At 37.2% G+C, this 21,141-nt stretch overlaps 2 protein-coding genes across 18 annotated transcripts in view; one reads left to right on the top strand and one right to left on the bottom strand.

Moving 5' to 3' along the window:
- Positions 1–3,722, top strand: part of rock2a (rho-associated, coiled-coil containing protein kinase 2a) — a 225,482-nt gene extending 221,760 nt beyond the window's left edge. For all 4 annotated transcript variants that reach the window (XM_043677706.1, XM_043677696.1, XM_043677716.1 and 1 more), the window contains one exon: positions 2,092–3,722. Coding sequence is in view for 1 of the 4 variants with exons in the window: in XM_043677716.1 (XP_043533651.1) it covers positions 2,092–2,095 (4 nt within the window). In the remaining 3 variants the exon portion in view is untranslated. The remainder of the gene's footprint in view (positions 1–2,091) is intronic.
- The window catches only part of slc66a3 (solute carrier family 66 member 3), a 57,012-nt gene that overhangs the window by 4,862 nt on the left and 31,009 nt on the right, over positions 1–21,141 (bottom strand). The window contains exons 5-8 of one of the 14 annotated variants that reach the window (XR_006309525.1): positions 20,954–21,074; positions 19,363–19,404; positions 16,884–17,212; positions 9,753–10,781 (exon numbers count right to left, since the gene is read on the bottom strand). Coding sequence is in view for 11 of the 14 variants with exons in the window: in XM_043677738.1 (XP_043533673.1) it covers positions 17,124–17,212; positions 19,363–19,404; positions 20,954–21,074 (252 nt within the window). In the remaining 3 variants the exon portion in view is untranslated. Of the gene's footprint in view, positions 1–9,752; positions 10,782–16,883; positions 17,213–19,362; positions 19,405–20,953; positions 21,075–21,141 lie in introns of those variants that run through there. The other 13 variants (XM_043677738.1, XM_043677753.1, XR_006309527.1 and 10 more) reach the window with 13 other exon arrangements.

Consider the following 21,141-nt stretch of genomic DNA (forward strand, 5'->3'; position numbering starts at 1 on the left):
GGAGTGTCTTTTTTGTAAAAGTTAAATTCTACAGATGTTAACAAGTGAAGATGGCATTATTAGAGCTCACGCCTGTGCCACTCTGTCAATGTTGTTATGACATACAGCTCTTCATTGAGACGTTTCCTTACATGGTTGATGTGGTGTAACTGCAGAGTTGCTTTATTAAGAGATTTAACCACACTGAAGAGCAATATTCTCTTTTTGTTTCTTGAAGCATGGACCTCAAAGGTCCGTACGCAGCACCAGTTTGCAAAACTGGAATTCAGTGCATCAGCACACTGATGTGCACGAAACCTTGTAGGAAACTGAATGTCTGTGCAGTCATGCAGCTTAAAGGGAGCACAAAGTGGAGGCCTCAGCAGATCACATCTAACAACCTGCTCTGCGAGCACTGATCATGTTTTGATGGCTTGACCAAATTTCACCTCAGCTGCTGAGACAATCCATGTTTCTTTTAAAATCAATTTGCTCTGGTTCCCAATGTTAGCTGATCTTGTAGAAATAAATTCCTCAAACTGGAATTGTACCTTCACCACAAACTAATCAGAACTTAGACCATACCTTATCAGTGTACAATGGTTTGTTGAAATCCATTCATTTATTTCTGAGATTTTTTGTTTGCAATAAGACTAGTAAATGGGGGGAAAATACAAATTCCATCAATTTTCAGTGGCAAAAATAGTGAAGTTGCAGATTATGTATTTATCTAATGATTAATACTGCAGTTAAGCCACAAACTATTTGCTGGATCAGAATACATATGCTATTAGTACCCAATGATATGTTCTTCATATGGCTGAAGCAACTGGATTTCAACCGATTAGTTTTCCTGTTATTTTAGGGGAAACTGTCTAATTCTCCTTCTATATCTTATGGTCTTTTGTAGTTATACCAATACTTGACCTTGATGCAAAATCCATGTCACCTTCCCAGGACGTTAGCTTGCACTGATTTGAGGTTTATCATCTTTGTGTAATAGTACCTGAGAAACTTTGAAATGCAAAACAGATAATTACTACCACTCCCAATATCCTATGCAGAGTTGCAGAAACTAAGAGTTGTGCAAAAGCACTTCTTTTTTTCCTGATGATGTCATTTTTTCTGTGAGGAAATATCTGATCTTGGTGACCAGTTGAAGTAGAACTTCCAATGTAGGAGCTCACTTTGAGTCTTCTGGCTCAAGTTATTCATAATTTCACAGCTAACCTTGGTTCTTAAATGGTACTCTGGAACAGATAAGCTTGCTTGAGTTAATTTGCTTTATGCTTTCTTACGAAAAGGTCTGCATTTGTGATCTTAGCGAGAGCCAGCAGGGTTGAAACCTTAGATACTTTAATCTATTTCTGATTTTGTGACCATAGCTGAGACAAATTATGTAAAGCACTTGCTTATTTAGTAATGTATACACTATCTTAAATATGGGCATGCTATTTTATTTTTAAATGTGTGGAACCCATATAGTTTTTCTTTGCACCAATGTGGATTGCTGTTTATGTGAAAAATCCACATTGTTTTGTTGATATTGGACACTAATTTCTTTGTTCTGCTGGCTTTGAGAAGATTGTGCAGAATTTGCCAAATCTAGATCAATTGCTGATGGATTCCTTATAAAAGTGTAACATCAAGTTTCTTAATCATCAAGCTTGTTACACTGGTGTGGACCATCAACATCAGCCTGGATCTGTTGAGTTAAATACCCTTTCTGTACAGTAAATATTAAGTGAGGTATTCTATGTAAAAGATTTCCCTTATTGTCATTGATTACATTTCAGTCACGTTTCATTCCTTTTATGTTCCATTTCCCATTCATATTCCTTAAAAAATAGGACGAGGCAACATTTTGATAGTAATATCATGCAAAATTTTGGAATTTTCAACTTTTCATCAAGACACAATTATTAGTGTTGATCTGATGTCATGTAAGTATGCTACCAGCATGATATATTTTAAACAGCATTAAGTGGATCTGCTATTTTTATCCTCTTTTGTTGTCAAAGTTCAACATGAAATAGCAATTGAGAGTTGTTTGGTATTCAGCTCTGGGTTGAAGGCATGTTTTAATTCCATTTATCTTTGTTTCTTTTTCAGCTAACTGTGTGCTGGGGAATGCAGCAATGTTCGAGATTATGGGTTTCCTCCTCAGCAGAAAAAAAATAGACTGTAGTATACTCTGACATTCAAACAAGAGTGCACAAAATGCTGCAATTTATTTTATATGAAAGGAGCTAAACATGACTGTCTACAGATCAAAAGTTTCACAATAGTTTACAGCACTTTGCAGCAATGTAAAATTCTAAACCTGGGAACAGTATTGGTGTGATGCAATCCCAGACAGCAATAGAAGTTGATGTAAAGATGCCCCCAGGTTGGTTGTTATGCATAATCTCTGTAAAGCTCTCTTGGATGTGATACTACTTGGCAACCAAGTGAAATAAACACTAGATTGGTTGGGACGCAGGATGGAGAAATGCGCCACTGCCCAGTGAACTGAAATGTTTTCAAGCAGAATGATGAACTTGAGGTGGTTACATCAGTTTAACTAGAATAAGAAACCAAATATGATGGTCATATGAAAGTATGTTGTCTGGAACAACCCAAGAGAGCTTCGGAATTTGAGTCAGTCATACCTTTTCAGTTGTATTCAGAATAGTAATTAGTGAAAGGAAACCACAATTGGCTTGGCACAAAGTACATCCACGGTATGTATAAAGAACAAGCTTTTGTTATCACAGTTGCATCTATGCACTTGTATAAAGCCATAGAGTTTAACAGATTTGCTTATGAGCATATTATAGGAAGCTGCATCTGAAAGGAATCTGGGAAAATTGCAGTCCTTCAGGTTGAGGAAGTTTTGAGAATGTTATCAGTCAGAAATACACATTTTATAATGGGCAAGTCGTGATTTTCATTTCGTATCAAAATAACGCCTTAACATTTTCTAAATGTTTGCCCATCCTGTTAAATTGAAGTTTACTGATGACTGTTATAATGGAAATTAAATGAGAGTTTATTGTTAAGAAAAATAGTGCACTATTTTTACATGTAACCATTTGCATTGGCCAATTTTGAATGTGTTTCTATAAAATTATTGAAGAAAATATTCATGTATGGAATAGTAAAAAGAGCTAGCTAATGTACAACTGTTACTACCCTTTGAAAACTAATCGTACAAGGAATGACATGGTATTGGCCCTTTCAGTTATATTACTGTAATAACAAATTTATGGGATTTGTAATCCATTAGACTCACTAAGTGCTATGAAACCTTATTTGCCTTGGTTTGTGTACCATTCTAGATGTTTTATTTTCATTATTATTTCTTAAAAAAAGCATCCGTGTCTGTTATTTTTACTACATTCTCACAGCACATATATAAAAATTTTTACAAACTCTAAAATGATTTAACTAAAGTCATACTGTAGATGTATTTTAAAAGTTTGTATAGAGTTCTCTATTACTGTAGCTGTAGTGTAGACTCTAGCACGGTTGCAGTAGTTCATAATGAGGACTCGTGTGTAGCTGGAAAGCTGAGCCCTTGCAAATGGGCCATTCGTACATATATATTGTTTTACATGCAATCTTACAAAATACATAATTTATATTGGCTTGGCCATTTTGTATTTATAAAGGCTTTCATCCTGAAATGCATGTTTTATACAACTACAGTATGCTGAAGATAATGTAAACATATTTGACAATAAAACCATTATGTAGCCTTCCTTTTTTTGTTGTATAAAGTCTTTAATACTATTATTAGAGAGATGTTATGCTCACAAATGAAAACCAAGCTTGCTTAAACCTTTCAATAATTTTTTGTAAGCCTTTTGCTTTAAAGAGGCATTTATTCATGCTGTTTTACAGAAGCTCTGAATCCATACAGAACAAACTGTTAATTTTTTCTTGAGTTATTTTTAAAAGCTCTGCCACTCCTGAGGTTAAACTGACTGGCTTATTTTTACACAATTTGCGCTTTAGTCTTTGCACTTACCCATTAAATCCTACTGTTTTCCTGTTAGCTGACTTATCCTTTGTCTGTGATAACATGTTGTCCATGAGTTTGTATTTTACTTAATAACCTTTGATGTGATGTCTTATGAAATACCTTCTGACAATTTAAGTACATCACATTTACAGGTTCCTCTGTAATTATGTTGCTTGTTACTTTCTTGAAGGTTTTGATATTTTATTCAAACACTATTTCCTTTTCAAACTGGACTCTGACTGAGTTTTGAAATGCTGTGTTATAACTTCCATTATAATAGACTCCAATAGTTCCCGTTGTCAGAAGTTAACTATCTTTCTGATTTCTTCCATTTAAGATTAAAAACAAACTTAAATTGTTCTTTATGTTTATCCATTCATTAGACAAGGGCGTTGCTGGCTGGGCCAGTATTTATTGCCTGTCTCTAGTTTCCCTTGAGAAGATGGTGGTGAGCTGCCATCTTGAACCACTATCGTCCATGTGCTTAGAGAGGGAATTCCAAGTTTTGAACAAGCGATAGTGAAGGAACAGTCTATTTCCAAGTCAGGTGAGTGGCTTACAGGGAACTTGCTGGTGGTGGTATTCCCATGTATCTGCCGCCTCTCTTTTTAAGTGGTAGTAGTCATAGGTTTGGATGACAGTCTTTAGTGAACTTCTGCAGTGCATCTCACTGCTGCTACTGAGCATTCTTGGTGGAGTGACTGAATGTTTGTGGACTTAATGCCAGTCAAGTGGGCTGTTTTGTTCTGTATGATGTTAGTTTTGAATGTTGTTGGAGCTGTACTCAACCAGGCAAGTGGGAAATATTCCAGTGCACTCACTAATGCCTTGTAAATGGTGGACAGGCTTTGAGGAGTCAGGATATAGGTTATTGGCTGCAGTATTCCTTGCCACTGACCTGTTCTTTTAGCCACTATGTATGTGGTGAGTCTGGCCTCCATCAGAAGGAAAGTTATTGATGAAGCTGTTGAAGGTGGTTGGGCGTGAGACACTTCTCTGAGGAACTCCTGCATAGATATCCTGCAGCTGAGATGACTGATCAACAACCACAACCACCTTCGCATATGCAAACTATGACATGAGCCAACAGATACTTTGCCTCTGATCCCTATTGACTCCAGTCTGGGTAGAGCTCTCTGATGCCAGACTTGGTCAAATGTGGCCTTGATATCAAGGCTGTCATACTCGCTTCTCCTCTGGAATTCGGCCTTTTTATCCATGCTTGAACCAAGGCTGCCATGAGGTCAAGAGCTGAGTGGTCCTAGTGGAACTCAAACTGTGCATCATTGAACAGGTTATTGCTGAATAGGTGCTGCTTGATAATATGTTGATGACACTTTTATGATTGAGAGTGGGCTGAAATTGTGGTAATTGGCTGGTTTGGAATCGTCCTGATTTTTATGTCCAGAACATAACTGGGCAATTTTCCACATTGTTTGGTAGGTGCCAGTGTTGTAGCTGGAACAGCTTAGCTAGGGATTCAGCATGTTCTGGAGCACAAGCTTTCAGTTCAGTTGCTAGAATGTCAGGGCCCATAGCCTTTACATTCTCCAGTGCCTCCAGCTGTTCCTTTGTATTACATGAAGTGAATTGAATTGACTGGAGATTGGTATCTGTGATGCTGGGACCTTTGGAGGAGACCAAGATAGATCATTCACTTGGCATTTCTGGCTGAAGATTGTTACAAATGCTTCAGTCTTATCTTTGGCACTGATGTACTAGGCTCTACCGTCATTAAACTTGGAAACATTTGTGGAACTCCCCTCCTCCAGTGAGTTAATTGTCTGCCACAATTCATGACTGGATGTGACAGGACTGCAGATCCATTGGTTGTGGAATCGTTTAGTTCTGTTTATCACTTGCTGTTGGTCCTGTTTGGTAACTGTGCCAGGTTGACATCTCATTTTTAGGTGTGCCTGGTGCTCCTCCTTGTATACCCTCATGCATTTTTCATCGATTTCCTAGCGTGGTGATAATGGTAGCGTGGAGGATATATTAGGTAATGATTTTTTTTCTCCCTGCCTATTTTCCAGTCTGATGAAACTTCTCCAAAATCTAGGGATTTTTATAAAATTAAAAATAATATATCCGTTATCTCAGCAACAACTTATTTTAAGACTCTAGAAAGAATGGTGGTTGTAATTAATTTTCTCTCTTCCTTTCACTTAAAATTACTTTTGGGATTTTGTATCTTTTACAGTAGAGATAAACACATAATCCTTTCAGTTCATCTGCCATTTATTTTCCATGATTAATTCCCAGACACTTCTAAAGTGAGTTGCTCTTTTTAAATGCCTGTAGAAACTCTTAGTACCTTTTTAGTTGCTGTTAGCCAGCTTTCTGCTATATCTTAACTGTCCCTTTTTAAATTGTGATTCATTATACCTCATCCAATCTTCTGACCTTCACTGCTATCAGTCTTTGTGGAATTGTATGCTTTTTCAATTTGTTGCAATATTTAATTAGCCCCATATGGATGGTTTGTCCCACCTCTAATACCTTTCTTACTGGAATGTATCTTTAATAATTATGAAATATCTTCCTTGATTTATACCAGTCAAGATGTGTGAACATCGATCAGAATGGAAATTGGATCATTAGCGGATACTGATGCTCATCCACCAAATGTTAAACCTTTGTCTTTTTTCTGAACTCTCAGGTGAACATAAAACATTTGATGGTACAATTTCAAGAAGAGAGTGGGGAGTTTTCTTAGGTGTCTGGGCATTATTTTCCCTTTACAAATCATTGATTGCCTGGTCATCACCATATTTTGTTTGTGTGCGCATTTATTTTGTACAATTCTTGTTTCTTACCTTAGTGAGTGCACTGCAAAAGTAGTTAATTGATTGTAAAACCTTTGGAAATTCTGGAATTTGTTATAGAAAATGAAAGTCTGACTTTCTGGTATTCATTTCTCCTGTGGTTGTCAGGTTACACAGCACCTGTCAGCTTTGAACTGCTTTAAAGGTGTAATATTCATCTGGAGTATGTGGAGTCTCTATATTTTGCAAGGCTTTTCTGCAGTTATTGATGGATAAACTGGAATGCTTTGTTATGACACCTTCAAATACCACCTATTTAAAAAAAAATCCTGACATTTCTATAAGGACTACTTAATTATACTTCTAGAATATTCCAAGATTGTACATTTATGTTCCTTAAATATTCTTCACATGTTAATAGTGTTTCTTTTTCATGCATTGTAACACACTACTCTTGAAATCCTATTGCAAATTGCGGTCTCATTTCCAATCTTCCTTTCCTTTCCAAATCCCTTCACCTCAGCATGTGGTACACCTGATCAATTGAGGTATACTTCAGTCAGTGGTTGCAAGGTTCACCCAGCATTCAAGCTGAGACCGTATCCAGGAGACTCCTTTCTTTCTGCATCCAGAGAAAAAAGCAAGTTGATGTGCTCTTGCTTGATATTTGCTTGTACCATTGAAAAATATTGTTTAGATGTTACTTGAAGTTTAAGTATAGAGAATTGACTATTTTTGGTACCATAACTTTTTAAAATTTATTTTCTGCCATTTTCCCCCTTTTACTTGTCAGCTATTTTGCACTGTGCACCAGTGCCTATAAAGACTAAAGTTGAGTCTTTTCAAATTACTTTCAGTTGGGATCCCACCCGAACAGAAATCTGAAAAACAAATGCCATTCTGGCTAAATTCAAACCCAGGTATCCAGAGGTGAAACAACAATAGCTTTGATTCCTTTCGTCAATGGAGAGAGAGCTGGCCTTCTGTTTTCTCTCAATGGACTCTCTCTCTTAATATATGGAAGACTTGGTTTGATTTGAAGAATTGAAAACGTGGCTTACTGACTTAAGTTTCAGGAACAATCGGAATTTTAATTTAATTGTGATTTAAATGGAACACTTAATGTTAAGTCATTGTATAATGTACATATCCCACAAATAGGATGGGAGATGGGACTAAATAGATATAAAATATAAACGGTTAGCTAAAAGTAACACTGACAACATAAACTTTGATTATAAAGCATAATTAGAAAGTTATTTTTATTGCTGATTATAAAACTGGGTTCTCTGATTTTGTTCTGTAAATATGAGTTTGGTTGTTAGGTGGCAAATGGCCACTGCTATGGAGATGATTCATCTGCTTGCATGCCAATCAACACTCTCAGCTGACAGGGCAAGAATCACTGCCCTCGACATTGACATCCCAAGTCGCCAGAAGCTGCTGACCTAACAATGTGGCCTACACTAAGAAGAATCAAGCAGTAAGAAGGTAAGTCATTTTAAAATTTTTGTTGCAGGGTCAAGATTATAAGGGCAAAGTGTTCGAAGATAAGGGTGAGAGAGGGGTTGCTTTCAGAAGCCACCCCTTTGACCCCATCTATTTCTTATTGTTCTCAGATTGATATTACAGGTCACTCCCAGCCAGACGTGCAGCTTGCCATGTGTCTTATCCCTTTAACCTACATAATCAGTTTAATCAAGCCAACATTGTCTTCATACCCTTGTAATTACCTTTAAGAGCTCTAGTTTTAAAACCACGTGGTTCACTTGAAACTGAAATTACAGCATTTTATGATCACTTTTGCCTAGAAAATCTCTTATATATGACAATAATTAATTAATCCTGTCTCATTATTCTTGACCTGGGGATATGTAGTCTGTTCCATATTGGTTCCAGAATGCATTATTTTGAGATACTGTCTTAAATACATTATGAACATTTCTTTTGGACTACCTTTTACCAATTTGATTTGTCCAATCATTTTGAACATTAACATCTCAATTATTGAAGTATGGTCCATACACCATACTGTTATAGCTTTACATATATGCTCTGTCCTGCAATGCAGCTATAACGAGGCAACTATAAACCACTTGCACTGGTGCTTTCTTAAATAGTTCCTACTTACATCTTTTGTACCAAAATTAATTCAGATTTTATTCCTTCTACTTTCTTCCCAAAATGTCAAATACCTCCTGAATGTTCTGGTCACTGTGTAACCATGTCTTATTTCTATTTCTGCTATCAATATATTCAGACATGGAGCATTGAATTTGGGTTTGTTTCCATTTTTAACATCATTTTCTTTCCATTTACTGACATTACTTTTTAACAATGTACAAATCAGGTTTCTATTATAATACTAACCTGCCTCCCTTTGCATATTGTAATGAAACAGTATTTTCATTTACTTCAATATGCCATGTTGGAGCAGTATTTCTGTGCAAAACATTGAATCATCATTTTGTTTTTACAATCCATGTGAATTTTCAGGCCTGATTTTTGGGTGGAAATATAACAGAAATTTGAGAGTTATTTTAATTTGACACTGACAAATGGGGAATTAAATGAATTTAAATTACTTTAAATTAGATTAGATTAGATTAGATTACAGTCTGGAAACAGGCCCTTCGGCCCAACAAGTCCACACCGACCCGCCGAAGCGAAACCCACCCATACCCCTACATTTACCCCTTACCTAACACTACGGGTAATTTTAGTATGGCCAATTCACCTAACCCTGCACATCTTTGGACTGTGGGAGGAAACCGGAGCACCCGGAGGAAACCCACGCAGACACGGGGAGAACGTGCAAACTCCACACAGTCAGTCGCCTGAGGCGGGAATTGAACCCGGGTCTCAGGCGCTGTGAGGCAGCAGTGCTAACCACTGTGCCACCGTGCCGCCCACGGTGGCACCTTTATTGAGGTGAGCTGATGGGTGATCTGCAAACCTGCTTTTGGATTCCAACTGTTGAAATAAACCCACAGCAAAATGCATTAAGGTGAAATTAAAGGTAGAATTTATTAACAAAACACGCAACCTGTGGGAAATTGTTCTGCTACTTCATTCAAACACACAAGCATACAATGTGAAAGAAACAGTTACAATTTATGAATTTCTCAAAATCCAACAATATTGCTAATACACATGACTTTGAGTCCATTGAGTTAGTGGCCAGTTGAAAGTATGTTGTCTTAATTTGTAGCAATTCTTTTCCTGGGAAGCAGATGATGGCAAAGATGTGACAATTATTCTTGTATGCAGACAATTAGTGCAGTTTGGCAGCTGATGTCCAAGCTTCTTTCTTGAGGTGAGACTTTTGAGAGAGAGCGATGTAAAGCAAGTCTTCTCGATGCTATTCTTGCGATGTTAAGAGCCCAACTGTCTGAATTTTGGAATTCTGAGTCGTCGAACAAACTCTGCTTTTAGGCATGTGACAGAGTTGGGCATTTCAGATGCTGAATGCCAATTTTGATAGCTTAAGAACCTACCAATTAGCCTAGCAGTGCAACTTTAACAGTAGCCCCCCCAACCACCATGAGAGTTTCCATTGCAAGTTCAAAAGGGAATTAAAAGCGTAGGCATTCATTTTAGCATAGTAGGCCTTCATGGTTTCTTGCCTCGTGCTGGCTGGAAGTCCTTTATTTTATACTATGCAGGTGGGATTCAGAAGTTTCTAGGAATATGACCATGTGATCAGCCCAGGCCATTTTGAGTCCAAAAAGGTTGTCCAATTTTTGAAAAAGAATCAGGTTTCAAAATAGTTCATGCCTTCCAGCAATGACAGGCCCATTTATGTTAATTTGCAACCAAAAAAAGCCCCCTGGAAAATATGATAGAAATCAGATTTTGTTTTAATAAAGAGCACAATTGTGAAGTTTAGATACATTATGAAAGTTGGCTATGTGGTTGGTAGTGAAGAAGAAAACTGTAGGATATATCAATGTAAAGGCAAAGTCACCATAATCCTCTTGGACTACACAGTTGCTCTCTCATTACAGAGGGACGACTGGTGATGGTTTCACCTGAGGGGAGAAGGTGAGAAGGAACCTCAGCTGGTGTGAGAATTGAACCCATTGCCATCCACTCAACTGAGCTAACTGACACCTGTATCAGTGTACTGGTAAGTGCAATTCAATGTACTAAAAGCAGGAAAGTGATTTTTGGAAGCTGCAGAGACTGCTATCTTCTGCTCTATCTAATTTCAAATTATTGAATTGTTGAATGTTCTGATGATCTGCTGAAGCTGTTTGCATTAACTGGTGACTTTGGAATTCAAGCAAGATATACAGCTTTATAGAGGCCTGTTTTTAAAAAAAAATTGTCCAAGGACTTCATGAAAGCCTGGAGTCCATCATTTGAAAAGTTAATTGCACTGACAAAATTACATTTTTAAATTTATCCCTTAGATGTGTCTACCGGTGAGTGTGGGGGTTATGCTCAAAGAAAATTGGATTTTAGAACTTAAATTACTTTAACTTTATGGCCAAATAATATACTTGGCCATAAAGTTTATAACATTTTGTTTAAAAGTAATTATTTATAAAATGTAGTTAGAAACAACTGGGCAATTTTGAGGGTCAGATAATTCTGATATAATGCACATTTCGGCAGCGTAATTTACCTATAACATTGCTGAAGTATTAGGGAATGGTATTTTGGAGAATGTTTGCTACCATTGGCAATAGCACGCTTTGTTCTGTGTACACACTATTTCAGTGCCAGTCTTTGTGTCGTCCTGCACTTGCGTGATGTCAGCTGCTGACAGAGAGCAACTTTCTGACATTTTTAAATGTACTGTGTTAAATTTACTTCTGTTTTGTTAATAAGTATGATTTCAACCTTCATTCAGGCTGTGCTATACTTTCATTTAGACCTTTTGGTGATTTTTGAGCTATTCTGAGTGTTTTTTGCTGGTCTGTGCCAACCTTTTCCCACAGGCTCCATTATTTCTATTTAGTGAGGCTTCGCTGGAATGCAACTACGGCATTATAGGAGAACTACCTGTACACCATTGCAAACTCAGTTATATTAAGGGCTTGCTATCCCTGTTTTATAAGACTATACCTTTTAGTCAATGGTACATCTACAACATCTTCTGAATATACATCTTTCAAGGCTTCAATGCAGAAACATGGCATTTTCTACCAATACTACATAATGAAACAAGACACATAAAAGTGGCATAATTCGATAGCAAAATTGTCTCAACTAGATTAGTGGTAATTCCTTCTTAACAACGATAAAATAAAACTGAGATACACAACCATTAAAATAATCAAAAAAGCAGGAATAAACCTAGACTAGAAAACGATGAGAGCTTTTACATATTTTATAAAACAAATTAAGGCATGAAGGCAGATAGATATCAAAGATAAATTTATGACTAATCGGTGTGTCTTATGTAAAAACAGGCAGTCACATTACATTGTATGAAAAGTCACTTGTACAAATTTTAAGTTCCATATTTACCAGTTATAGACAAAACTTAAATGTAGTTCAAGTACAAAAGTAAGCCAATGATCTGTCGTCCACGTTTTCTGTAATTTATATTCATATTTAGTTCCAACAGGAAAACATGGATGAAATTACATTAAAATTAGGTCATTTTGTAGGATTTTCGAGGGGTCATAAACAAGTTAGTGGAATGGGTGGACAGGTGACAGATCAAGTGTAATGCAGAGAAACATTGTGATTTAATTGATTGGTAGAAAACACAGTACAAAAAGTGTACATTTTTTTCAAGGGACAGCAGGAAGAGAAGGAACTGGGTGCGTATATGCACAAGTTATTGAAGGTGTCACGATAGGTTTAAAGAGGAGTTAATAAAACACATGGTATCCAAGGCTTTAATAGGGCCGTAGAGAAAAAGAGCAAGGACATTATATTTTTGTATTGCATGCAGTTCTGGGTGCCACACATTAGCAAGAATATGAAGGCATGGGGGAAGCATAGAAAAGATTCATGTGAATGGTTCAATGGAGGAAAATTTCAATTATGAAATTAGATTAGAGATGTTGAGACTCTTTTCCTTAGAAAAGATCGAGATACAACTTAAGTAAAAACTGAAAGGAGATTGCTGGAAAAGCTCAGCAGGTCTGACAGCATCTGTGGAGAAAACTCAGTTAACTTTTCGGGTCAAGTGGCCGGAAAGGTCAACTTTGATTTCTCTTTACAGATGCTGCCAGACCTTTTAGTTTTTAATCTCTGTTTGTCCAAGATACAATTTGCAAGAGGTATTCAAAATCATGGCATGTTGGAGCAGCTATTGCTACTTGCAAAAGGATCAAGAATAAGAGATTTAAAGTGATATGAGAAGCATTAAGGTCTGAAAGAGAGTGATGGAGACAGGTTCAAATGAGGCATTCAAAAGGAAATTATGGTTCTTTGAAATGGACAATGATTATACTTTGTTATGCACCTTGAATCATATTTACATTTAGTAATTTTAATAATTTTGGTAATGGCTTATATATATGTGCTTTCACTCACTGCAACAATACATAGTATAATATGCAAACCAATTCTGTTGCTACAATCATTTAAATATTATAAATGTTGAGAAGTTTAGTTAAAAATCTGGCTGTAATTTTCATTTTAAAATGCAGCACTGAAATTCATGGGATAGTTTCTGTTGGAAAGAAAAACTGATTGGTTTTGGTCTCCAACTCTTTCTAACTATAGGTAAATCACAGAAGAAGTTTCTCTATTAAATATCTGCATGCATCGTTGAATTCAGAATTTGATTAAAAACAACATAAATATGAAATTTACAACAAAACTGAAACTTCTTAAACCTTTAAGATGTCCTAGATTTTAAAGAAAGTCACTTGTTTTCAAACTTTTTAAAAAAAACATTCGTTGTTTGTAATGGAATTTCTGAACATGGCAGGATTACTTGTAACTCTGAAACCAGCAGCTATCAACACTGGTGAAATACTACAAATGCCACATTCCTTGATTATATTGATTTCATACTTAAACTACAAGATTCCACATATTTTAACTAATGTTATGTCAACACCTAAGATTTGTTATTTATCTAGAGCCACTGAGCATATATTTGAATTAAGTACAAGTCCATTTCTAAGTCCATTTTACAGTTTATATTTACTTTTCCATTCTCACTTATAAGTATGTGAATTTCTACTGTTCTAGAACAGTGGAAGATACAGCACAGGAATTTAGTTGCCTGTGTCAACTATGATGCTATTCTAAACTAATCCCATTGCCAGCACATGGTCCCTATCCCTCTTATCTGTTTAAATGCTACTTACAAGAGTAAAATTTATCCGCTTCTACCACCTCCCTTGGACGTGTGTTCCAGATTCCTCCATGTAAAAAAGATTTTCTTTGCACATCCCCTTTAAACTGCCCCCAACCACACTCATTTTAAACCTCTGTCCCCTATTATTTGACATCTCCACCTTGGAAGTGAGACTCTGATTATCCACACCTTTCAATTTTATACACTTGTATCAGGTTGCCCCTCACCTTTTGATGGTCTAGTGAAAACAATCCAAGTTTGTCCAACCACGCCTTAAGCTAATACACTCCAATTTAGGCAGCATCCTTGTAAACCTCTTCTGTATCCTCTTCCTATACTGTAACAACCAGAACTGTACACAGTACTCCAAATGTAGCCTGACCAAAGTCTTATACAGTTGCAACATGACCTGCCAACTTTTATATTCCGTGCCCTGACTTATGAAGCCAAGCATTCCTTCTTTACCACCTTATCTACTTGTGTTGCTATGTTCAGGGAACTATGGACTTGGACCCCAAGATACTTTTCTATATCAATGCTCCAAAGAATCCTGCCATTTACTGTATAATTTCATATTGCATTTGACCTCCCAGAATACATCACTTCACACCTGTCTGGATTAAACTCCATCTGCCATTTCTCTGCCCAACCTTTCAACTGATCCTGCTGTATCCTTCCTTTGCTATCCACAACCCATCAATTTATGTCATCTGCAAACTTACTAATCGGATCCCATCAACATTTTCATCCAAATCATTTATTTATATTTACAAACAAACAACAGAGGTTCCAGCACTGACCCTTGTGGAACACCAGAAGTTACAAACTTTCAGTCAGAAAAACACCGCTCCACAATAGCCCTCTGTCATTTACACCTAAGCGATTTTGCATCCAACTGGATAATTCACCATTGATTCCACGTGATTTAATCTTCTGGACCAACCTACCAAGAGTGGCCTTGTCAAATGCTTTACTAAAAGTCCATGTAAACAACATCAACTGCCTTACCCTCCTCAACCACCTTTGTCACTTCCTCAAAAAACTCAATCAACTTTGAGAGACAAGATCTTCCCTGCATAAAGCCATGTTGACTATCTCCAATAAGTCCATTTTTCTACAAATGTGAGCAAATCCTGTTCCTCAGAATCTTCAATAATTTTCCTATCACTGATGTACATCTCAATGGTCTATAATTTCCTGGCTTATCCAGATTGCCCGCTTTGAACAAAAGGAACATTAGCTTCTACTGAATCTTCTGGGACCTCGCCTATGGCTAAAGAGAATACAAAGATCTCCTCCTTGCCTCCTTCAGAACCCATCAGATGCTAGCAACTTGACTACCTTAATGATTGTCCAGGCACTCACCTCAAACTGCCTTGAAGCATTAACAAACTCTCTCTCTAACCTCACCATCAACCGTATCTTTCTCCTCAGTGAGTAACAAGATTAATTCATTTCTGTGAAGTATTGACACTAAAGGAAAACAATGTCCATATTCTAAATTACAGATGCCTTCCATTTTGAAATGCTAGAGAGTCTGATGGGGTTTCTGTATTCTGCCATAAGCTCCACCTGCCTTGGAAAAGCATGCTTGAATTTTCTGAGTTACAGAACACTACTGGGAATTGATGTTATTCCACCAAGTTACCATGTAACTTTATTTTTTTTATTGGATAGACTGTTGCATCACTATTTTCATTAATACGTATTTTCCTCTGATATTTAGTCTGCCAAACCATGCTTGAACTCTTTTTCTCTTTATTACACTGGTTTCTCTTTGTAGACTATTCCTCTAAAGGCCTTATGCAGTCCTGGTTATTATTGCCCTGAGCACTATTGGATTACCTACTGCGACTACCATTGTATTTTGTCTCAGATCTTTGAGCATTATTCCTGATTGGTCTGATTTTAACCTTCGGTCTGTGATGCAAACATAACCTACAAACAATCAACGCAAATCTGTTTCCTTGTGAGTAACTAATTCTGGCACGGCTCACAGAATAAACGAGGGAAATTAATATCCTCTCAGCTTTTCCTACTGCGCCATCACAACTTCCAAAAACCACATTTTTATTCAAAGTTGCAGCAGCAACATCATAGGGAGCAGCTTTGTGGAATTTGACCTCCTCGTGATGAAGCCTAGTCAATATTGTGTTATACCTTTTGACTCTACTGTTATATTAAATGCTTGTGGAAAAGAAATCAGAAAATGTATGTTTAGTACCTTTTGTGTATAATACAACAGAAAATATCTGCAATAAAGTATAACTTCAGTTTTTTTGACTGTATTTATCATAGTTCTGGGGTTTTGTTTGCAGATCATACATGCTCACCACAAAGGGTTTACACAGCTCTGCCCTTAAAGTTTTGACTTAGGTTATAAACTAGTACTTGCAATTATTACTGTTAAAATATTGTTATTGTTATAAATAGCATCTCCTATTAGTTTTATTTTGTTCAGGTTAGCTGTGAATTATTCAAATGGTAAGGTTTTGAAATGAACAAAAAAGTGTGGATGCTGGAGATCTGAAAGACAAATTGCTGGCAAAACTCAACAGGTCTGGCAATATCTTTTTAGGAAGAAAGCAGAGAGTTAATGTTTTGAGTCTGGTGACTTCATTATCTGTTGTAATGAAGTCTCACCGACTCAAAACTTTACCTCCGCTTTCTTGTGACAGATGCTGCCAAACCTGCTGAGTTTGCCAGCAATGTATGTTTTTGTTTAAGCTTTTAAAATAATCTTAACAGATTATTCTCATCCACTGAACTGCTGTGAATCTCTAAGGATCACACTGAGGACAAATAGACAATAGGCTGAAATCATGAGATGTCCTACCTCCTAATTTAGTCAATTACTCACCTTGGTTTATTTGACAGTATAATTTACTCACTCCTACACTATGCCAGGGGTTCAGATTGATGGCTAGACTTCTCGCATTCCCTGGATAGATCCAAAATTCACTCAGCATATTTGGATTGGTTGTTTTTACTCATTATTGTGACACGATGCAAAATGTTGTTTGTCAATTTTCACCAAGGCGACATATTTGATTTAATCCAGAAAACCGGTTTGGTAGAGTGCTGCTCCTCACCCTGTTTACTACTTTTGCTTTCCGGTCTTCCTGTAGTACATTACCGTGATCAAAACCCACACATTCAACACACCAATAACGGCATAACGTATAAGAACTGGAAAGAAGATTAGAACAATTAATGAGTGTACTTTTAAAGCATCATTATTGACCACACAGAACAATCAAGTCATCTACTCTAATAATAGTTGAGAACACAAAGATTAAGTATCTGCTAACTGAAATACAACAGAGTACACAAGCATTCCATCCGTGCCTTTTCTGCTTCAGTAGTTTCAACCACTGTCATAATCAGTCAAAGTATTTCCTTTGTGAGTTGACTCAAATATTCATAAATGAAAGAATAAGCCCAGTAACGTGACTATATCAGTGGTACTGGATATCTGTAATGCCTCTTTAGACCTTCTGAGAGCAGACTAAGCAATAATGAATTAAGACACCAGTCAATCAGCTGCTTTTTCCATTACTTATAATCAGCAGTTAGCCAGAAGAGCTTTAGTTCCTTTGACACACTACCTCCTTTTTGAAGTTACTTTCATGCACAGCTTAAAGAAACAGGCAAACCAAACTTCCAGTCAGAATGTTAACTACAAATCCTCATTTATTAATCCAATTATCCTGGTCTATCAAACAATTTAAATATCTGGTTGGAATAAGCTGGCTGCAACTTATAAAGATTTAAAAAAAAAAATATGTGCAGAAATCCCAGGATGTGGCATTCCGTTTTTAAAATTTCAGCTTCAATATAAGGCAGAGGGTTTGGTTTTTCGAAGAATAATCCCAATTAGAAGTAGCCTATTTTTAAAATGTAATGACCATTACACTGTAGAACATAGATGGTGCTCCTGCGAATGAGGTGCTGGTTCTAAACTTTGCTTTCCCTTAATGTACAAATAATTTGTCTAAACACAACTTGAGATCAATCAAAATCAGACTGAATTGCTGAAGGAAGTTGAATGATGAACGTAAATTTTTGGCTTCATGTCTCACAAGGTATGAAATTATAACTTTGAAAAGAAGCTTTTGAGAGTCTGAAGAGTGATGCAATCCTTCATTTAACCAGCACCTCATTGACAGGAGCACCATCTTTGTCCGACAGTCATTACGTTTTAAAATGATCGTATAGGAAGTCTATTACAGAAACAAACCGCTCCAGACTTGGGGAACCTCCATTAAGAAACATCAAGGAGGATGGACGTAAGTAGTAAAGCTAATAACTTAATACTAATCTTACAGCTTCACTTTTAAGAATGAAAGGCTACTTGCTCGTAAAGATATTCTAAAACCAAAACAACATTCAACTGCATGCATTTATTAACTTAAATTATGATGTTTCTGTTAAAGCGTTTATTTCAAACAACCTAAACATACTTTTAATGATCCAGAAGCAAGACAAGTTAAAGATATTAACTTTAGAAACAGCTGACATCTAGGTTCCTGGTGATTTGTCAACTGAAAATTATATTTACAGCTCTTTGATTAATAAGTGAGCAGAAGGAAACTTCTCCTACAAGGGAGAGGCTGATTACAAGGATAGAATGCAGCAATGGAAAGTGCTGTTGGAATCCACTGGCCAAAACAATTTAAGGGAGTAGTTGCCTTTTGATGTGGCCTGAATGAACTGGGACTATTATGCCCAATTGTCTACACATCGAATAACATACAAGCATCCCACCCTGTAAGTGTTTGTGCTTCTGGTTTGGTTGCCAATTCTTTGCAGCTGCATTATGCAGCAGAATGAATGTACTGAACCAAGGAGCTACTTCTGTATGGAACTACATAACTGCTGTTCCAAAAAGTGAGTTACACATTTGTAAGCTGAATAAATGGAAACTGAGCTTAAACATTGCTCAAAAAAAAGCCTTCAAATTCAACAGCAATGATTAAATGGAAAGTGGTAGATCAGTTCAAGAAGATAGTTACTGTGGTTGTGGTATTAGTTTAGGAGTCACTTAATTCATATGATAATGCCATTTATGCACAGTAGAGAATGGCATATTCATGTTTGCAATATTTTATACCACAGTGCCTTGGAAAACAGTATTCCTTTTTGACTACATGGTCTTAGGATATTAATATTCAGTTTCAGTGAAAAATTTAAAAGATACTATAACTTTTATAAAATTTTTAAAAGCTAAATTTTTTGGGGAATCTAATTCTATTATTGCTTCTATTATTCTCTCTAAATGTACAAACCCATCTAAAAATTAGTTGGAATTACTTGGTAATCACATAAAATCCATTCACCTGCAGTGTCTGCCGTTGTCACCAGGGTGGTGAAGATTCTGGCTGTATAAAGAATAATACAATTATTAGTAATTGCATAATGCCAAAAGTAATCCAACAACATCAGGCTATACTCTAACATGTTTATTTGAAAGTACAAGCTTTCAGAGCAATGCTCCTTTGACAGATAGCTAGCTGATGAAGGAGCAGTGCTCTGAAAGCTTGTACTTCCAAATAAATCTTGAGTGTGGGGTGATGGAAAAGCACAGCTGGTCAGGCAGCATATGAGGAGCAGGAGAATCAACGTTTTGAGCATAAGCTCTTCATCAGGAATGAGGCTTGTGGGTCAAGGGGACTCAGAGATAAATGGGAGGGGGGTGGGGCTAGGGCTGGGGGGGGGAAAGGTAGCTGAGAATGCGATAGGTAGGTGAAGGTGGGGGTGCAAGTAAATCTCTGACGGACTTCCACACACGTCATTTACAGTATCTGTTGCTTCCCGATGTGGTTTCCTCTACACTGAGGAGACAGAATGCCTACTTGCAAAACGCTTCAGAGAACATCTCCGGAACACATGCACAAAACATTCTGTGACCAATCACTTCAACTTCCCCCTTCCACTCTCCCAAGGACATGCAGGTTCTGGGCCTCCTCCATTGCCAAACCCTAACCACCCGACGCCTAGAGGTAGAAAGCCTCCTCTTCCGCCTTGGGAACCTGCAACCACATATGGATTTCACCAGTTTTCTCATTTCCTCTCCCCCCACCTTATCCCAGATCCAACCTTCCTACTCAGCACTGTCCTCTTGACCTGTCCTACCTGTCCATCTACCTTCCCACCTATCCACTCCACCCTCCCCTGTGACCTATCACCTTTACCCCCACCTGCATCTACCTATCTCATTCTCAGCTACCTTCCCCCAGCCCCACAACCCTCCCATTTATTTCTCAGCCGCCTTGGCTCTAAAGCCTCATTCTTGATGAAGAGCTTATGCTCAAAACATCAATTCTCCTGCTCCTCAGATGCTGCCTGACTTACTGTGCTTTTCCAGCACCACCGACTCGACTCTGATTTCCAGCATCTGCAGACCTCACTTTCTCCCTTTTTTTTCCCCAAATAAACCTGTCCAACACTGACATTGCCACATCGAAGGTAATCCAGAGCTGACTATTTTGGAATAATGCAGGCATTTAAACGTTCCAATAGTTACTGCATCTTGTTACCAAAGTAATCTATTCCAGTGTTCGTCTTGTTATCCTTCTGGGTTTCATCCAGGAAAAGGGTGGTCGGAGTCTGTGCACCTGCCCTATTTGTGTGCACTGAAGGTATGCCCATAAAATCTAGCCCTAAGTCTTGTTTGCCCATTACTCATGTCAACCAGTCTTCTGACCAACCAATTCCCGATCACCTCATATTTAAATCTTTCATTGTCATATTTAAGTCTCCCCATATCTCTAACAACCTGCAAATCTTGCTATTAAAGTCTTATTTTAACTTCAAGTTTGATAATCCTGTAAAATTTCAATGTATGTTCCCTTTAAGGTCTCCAAAACAGACATGGTATTGTCAAGCATTGAGCTTTTTTTTCTTTTTGATAAAGAAAGTCACACTTACTGCATACAGTATAGATGGCAAGGCTCCATGTCAGGGCACTGACCTGGTCAGAATCATGAGTCTTCCACAAGGACTGGAGCTGAGCGTATTTACTTAATGCACTGATACATGTAGACAAACTCTACAACAAAACAATAACTTGTGTGAAATCATCAAAAATTAATCAAAGAACAAATTAATTCACTGGC

This window comes from Chiloscyllium plagiosum, chromosome 3 (assembly GCF_004010195.1).
Source record: "Chiloscyllium plagiosum isolate BGI_BamShark_2017 chromosome 3, ASM401019v2, whole genome shotgun sequence".
Lineage (NCBI taxonomy): Eukaryota > Metazoa > Chordata > Chondrichthyes > Orectolobiformes > Hemiscylliidae > Chiloscyllium > Chiloscyllium plagiosum.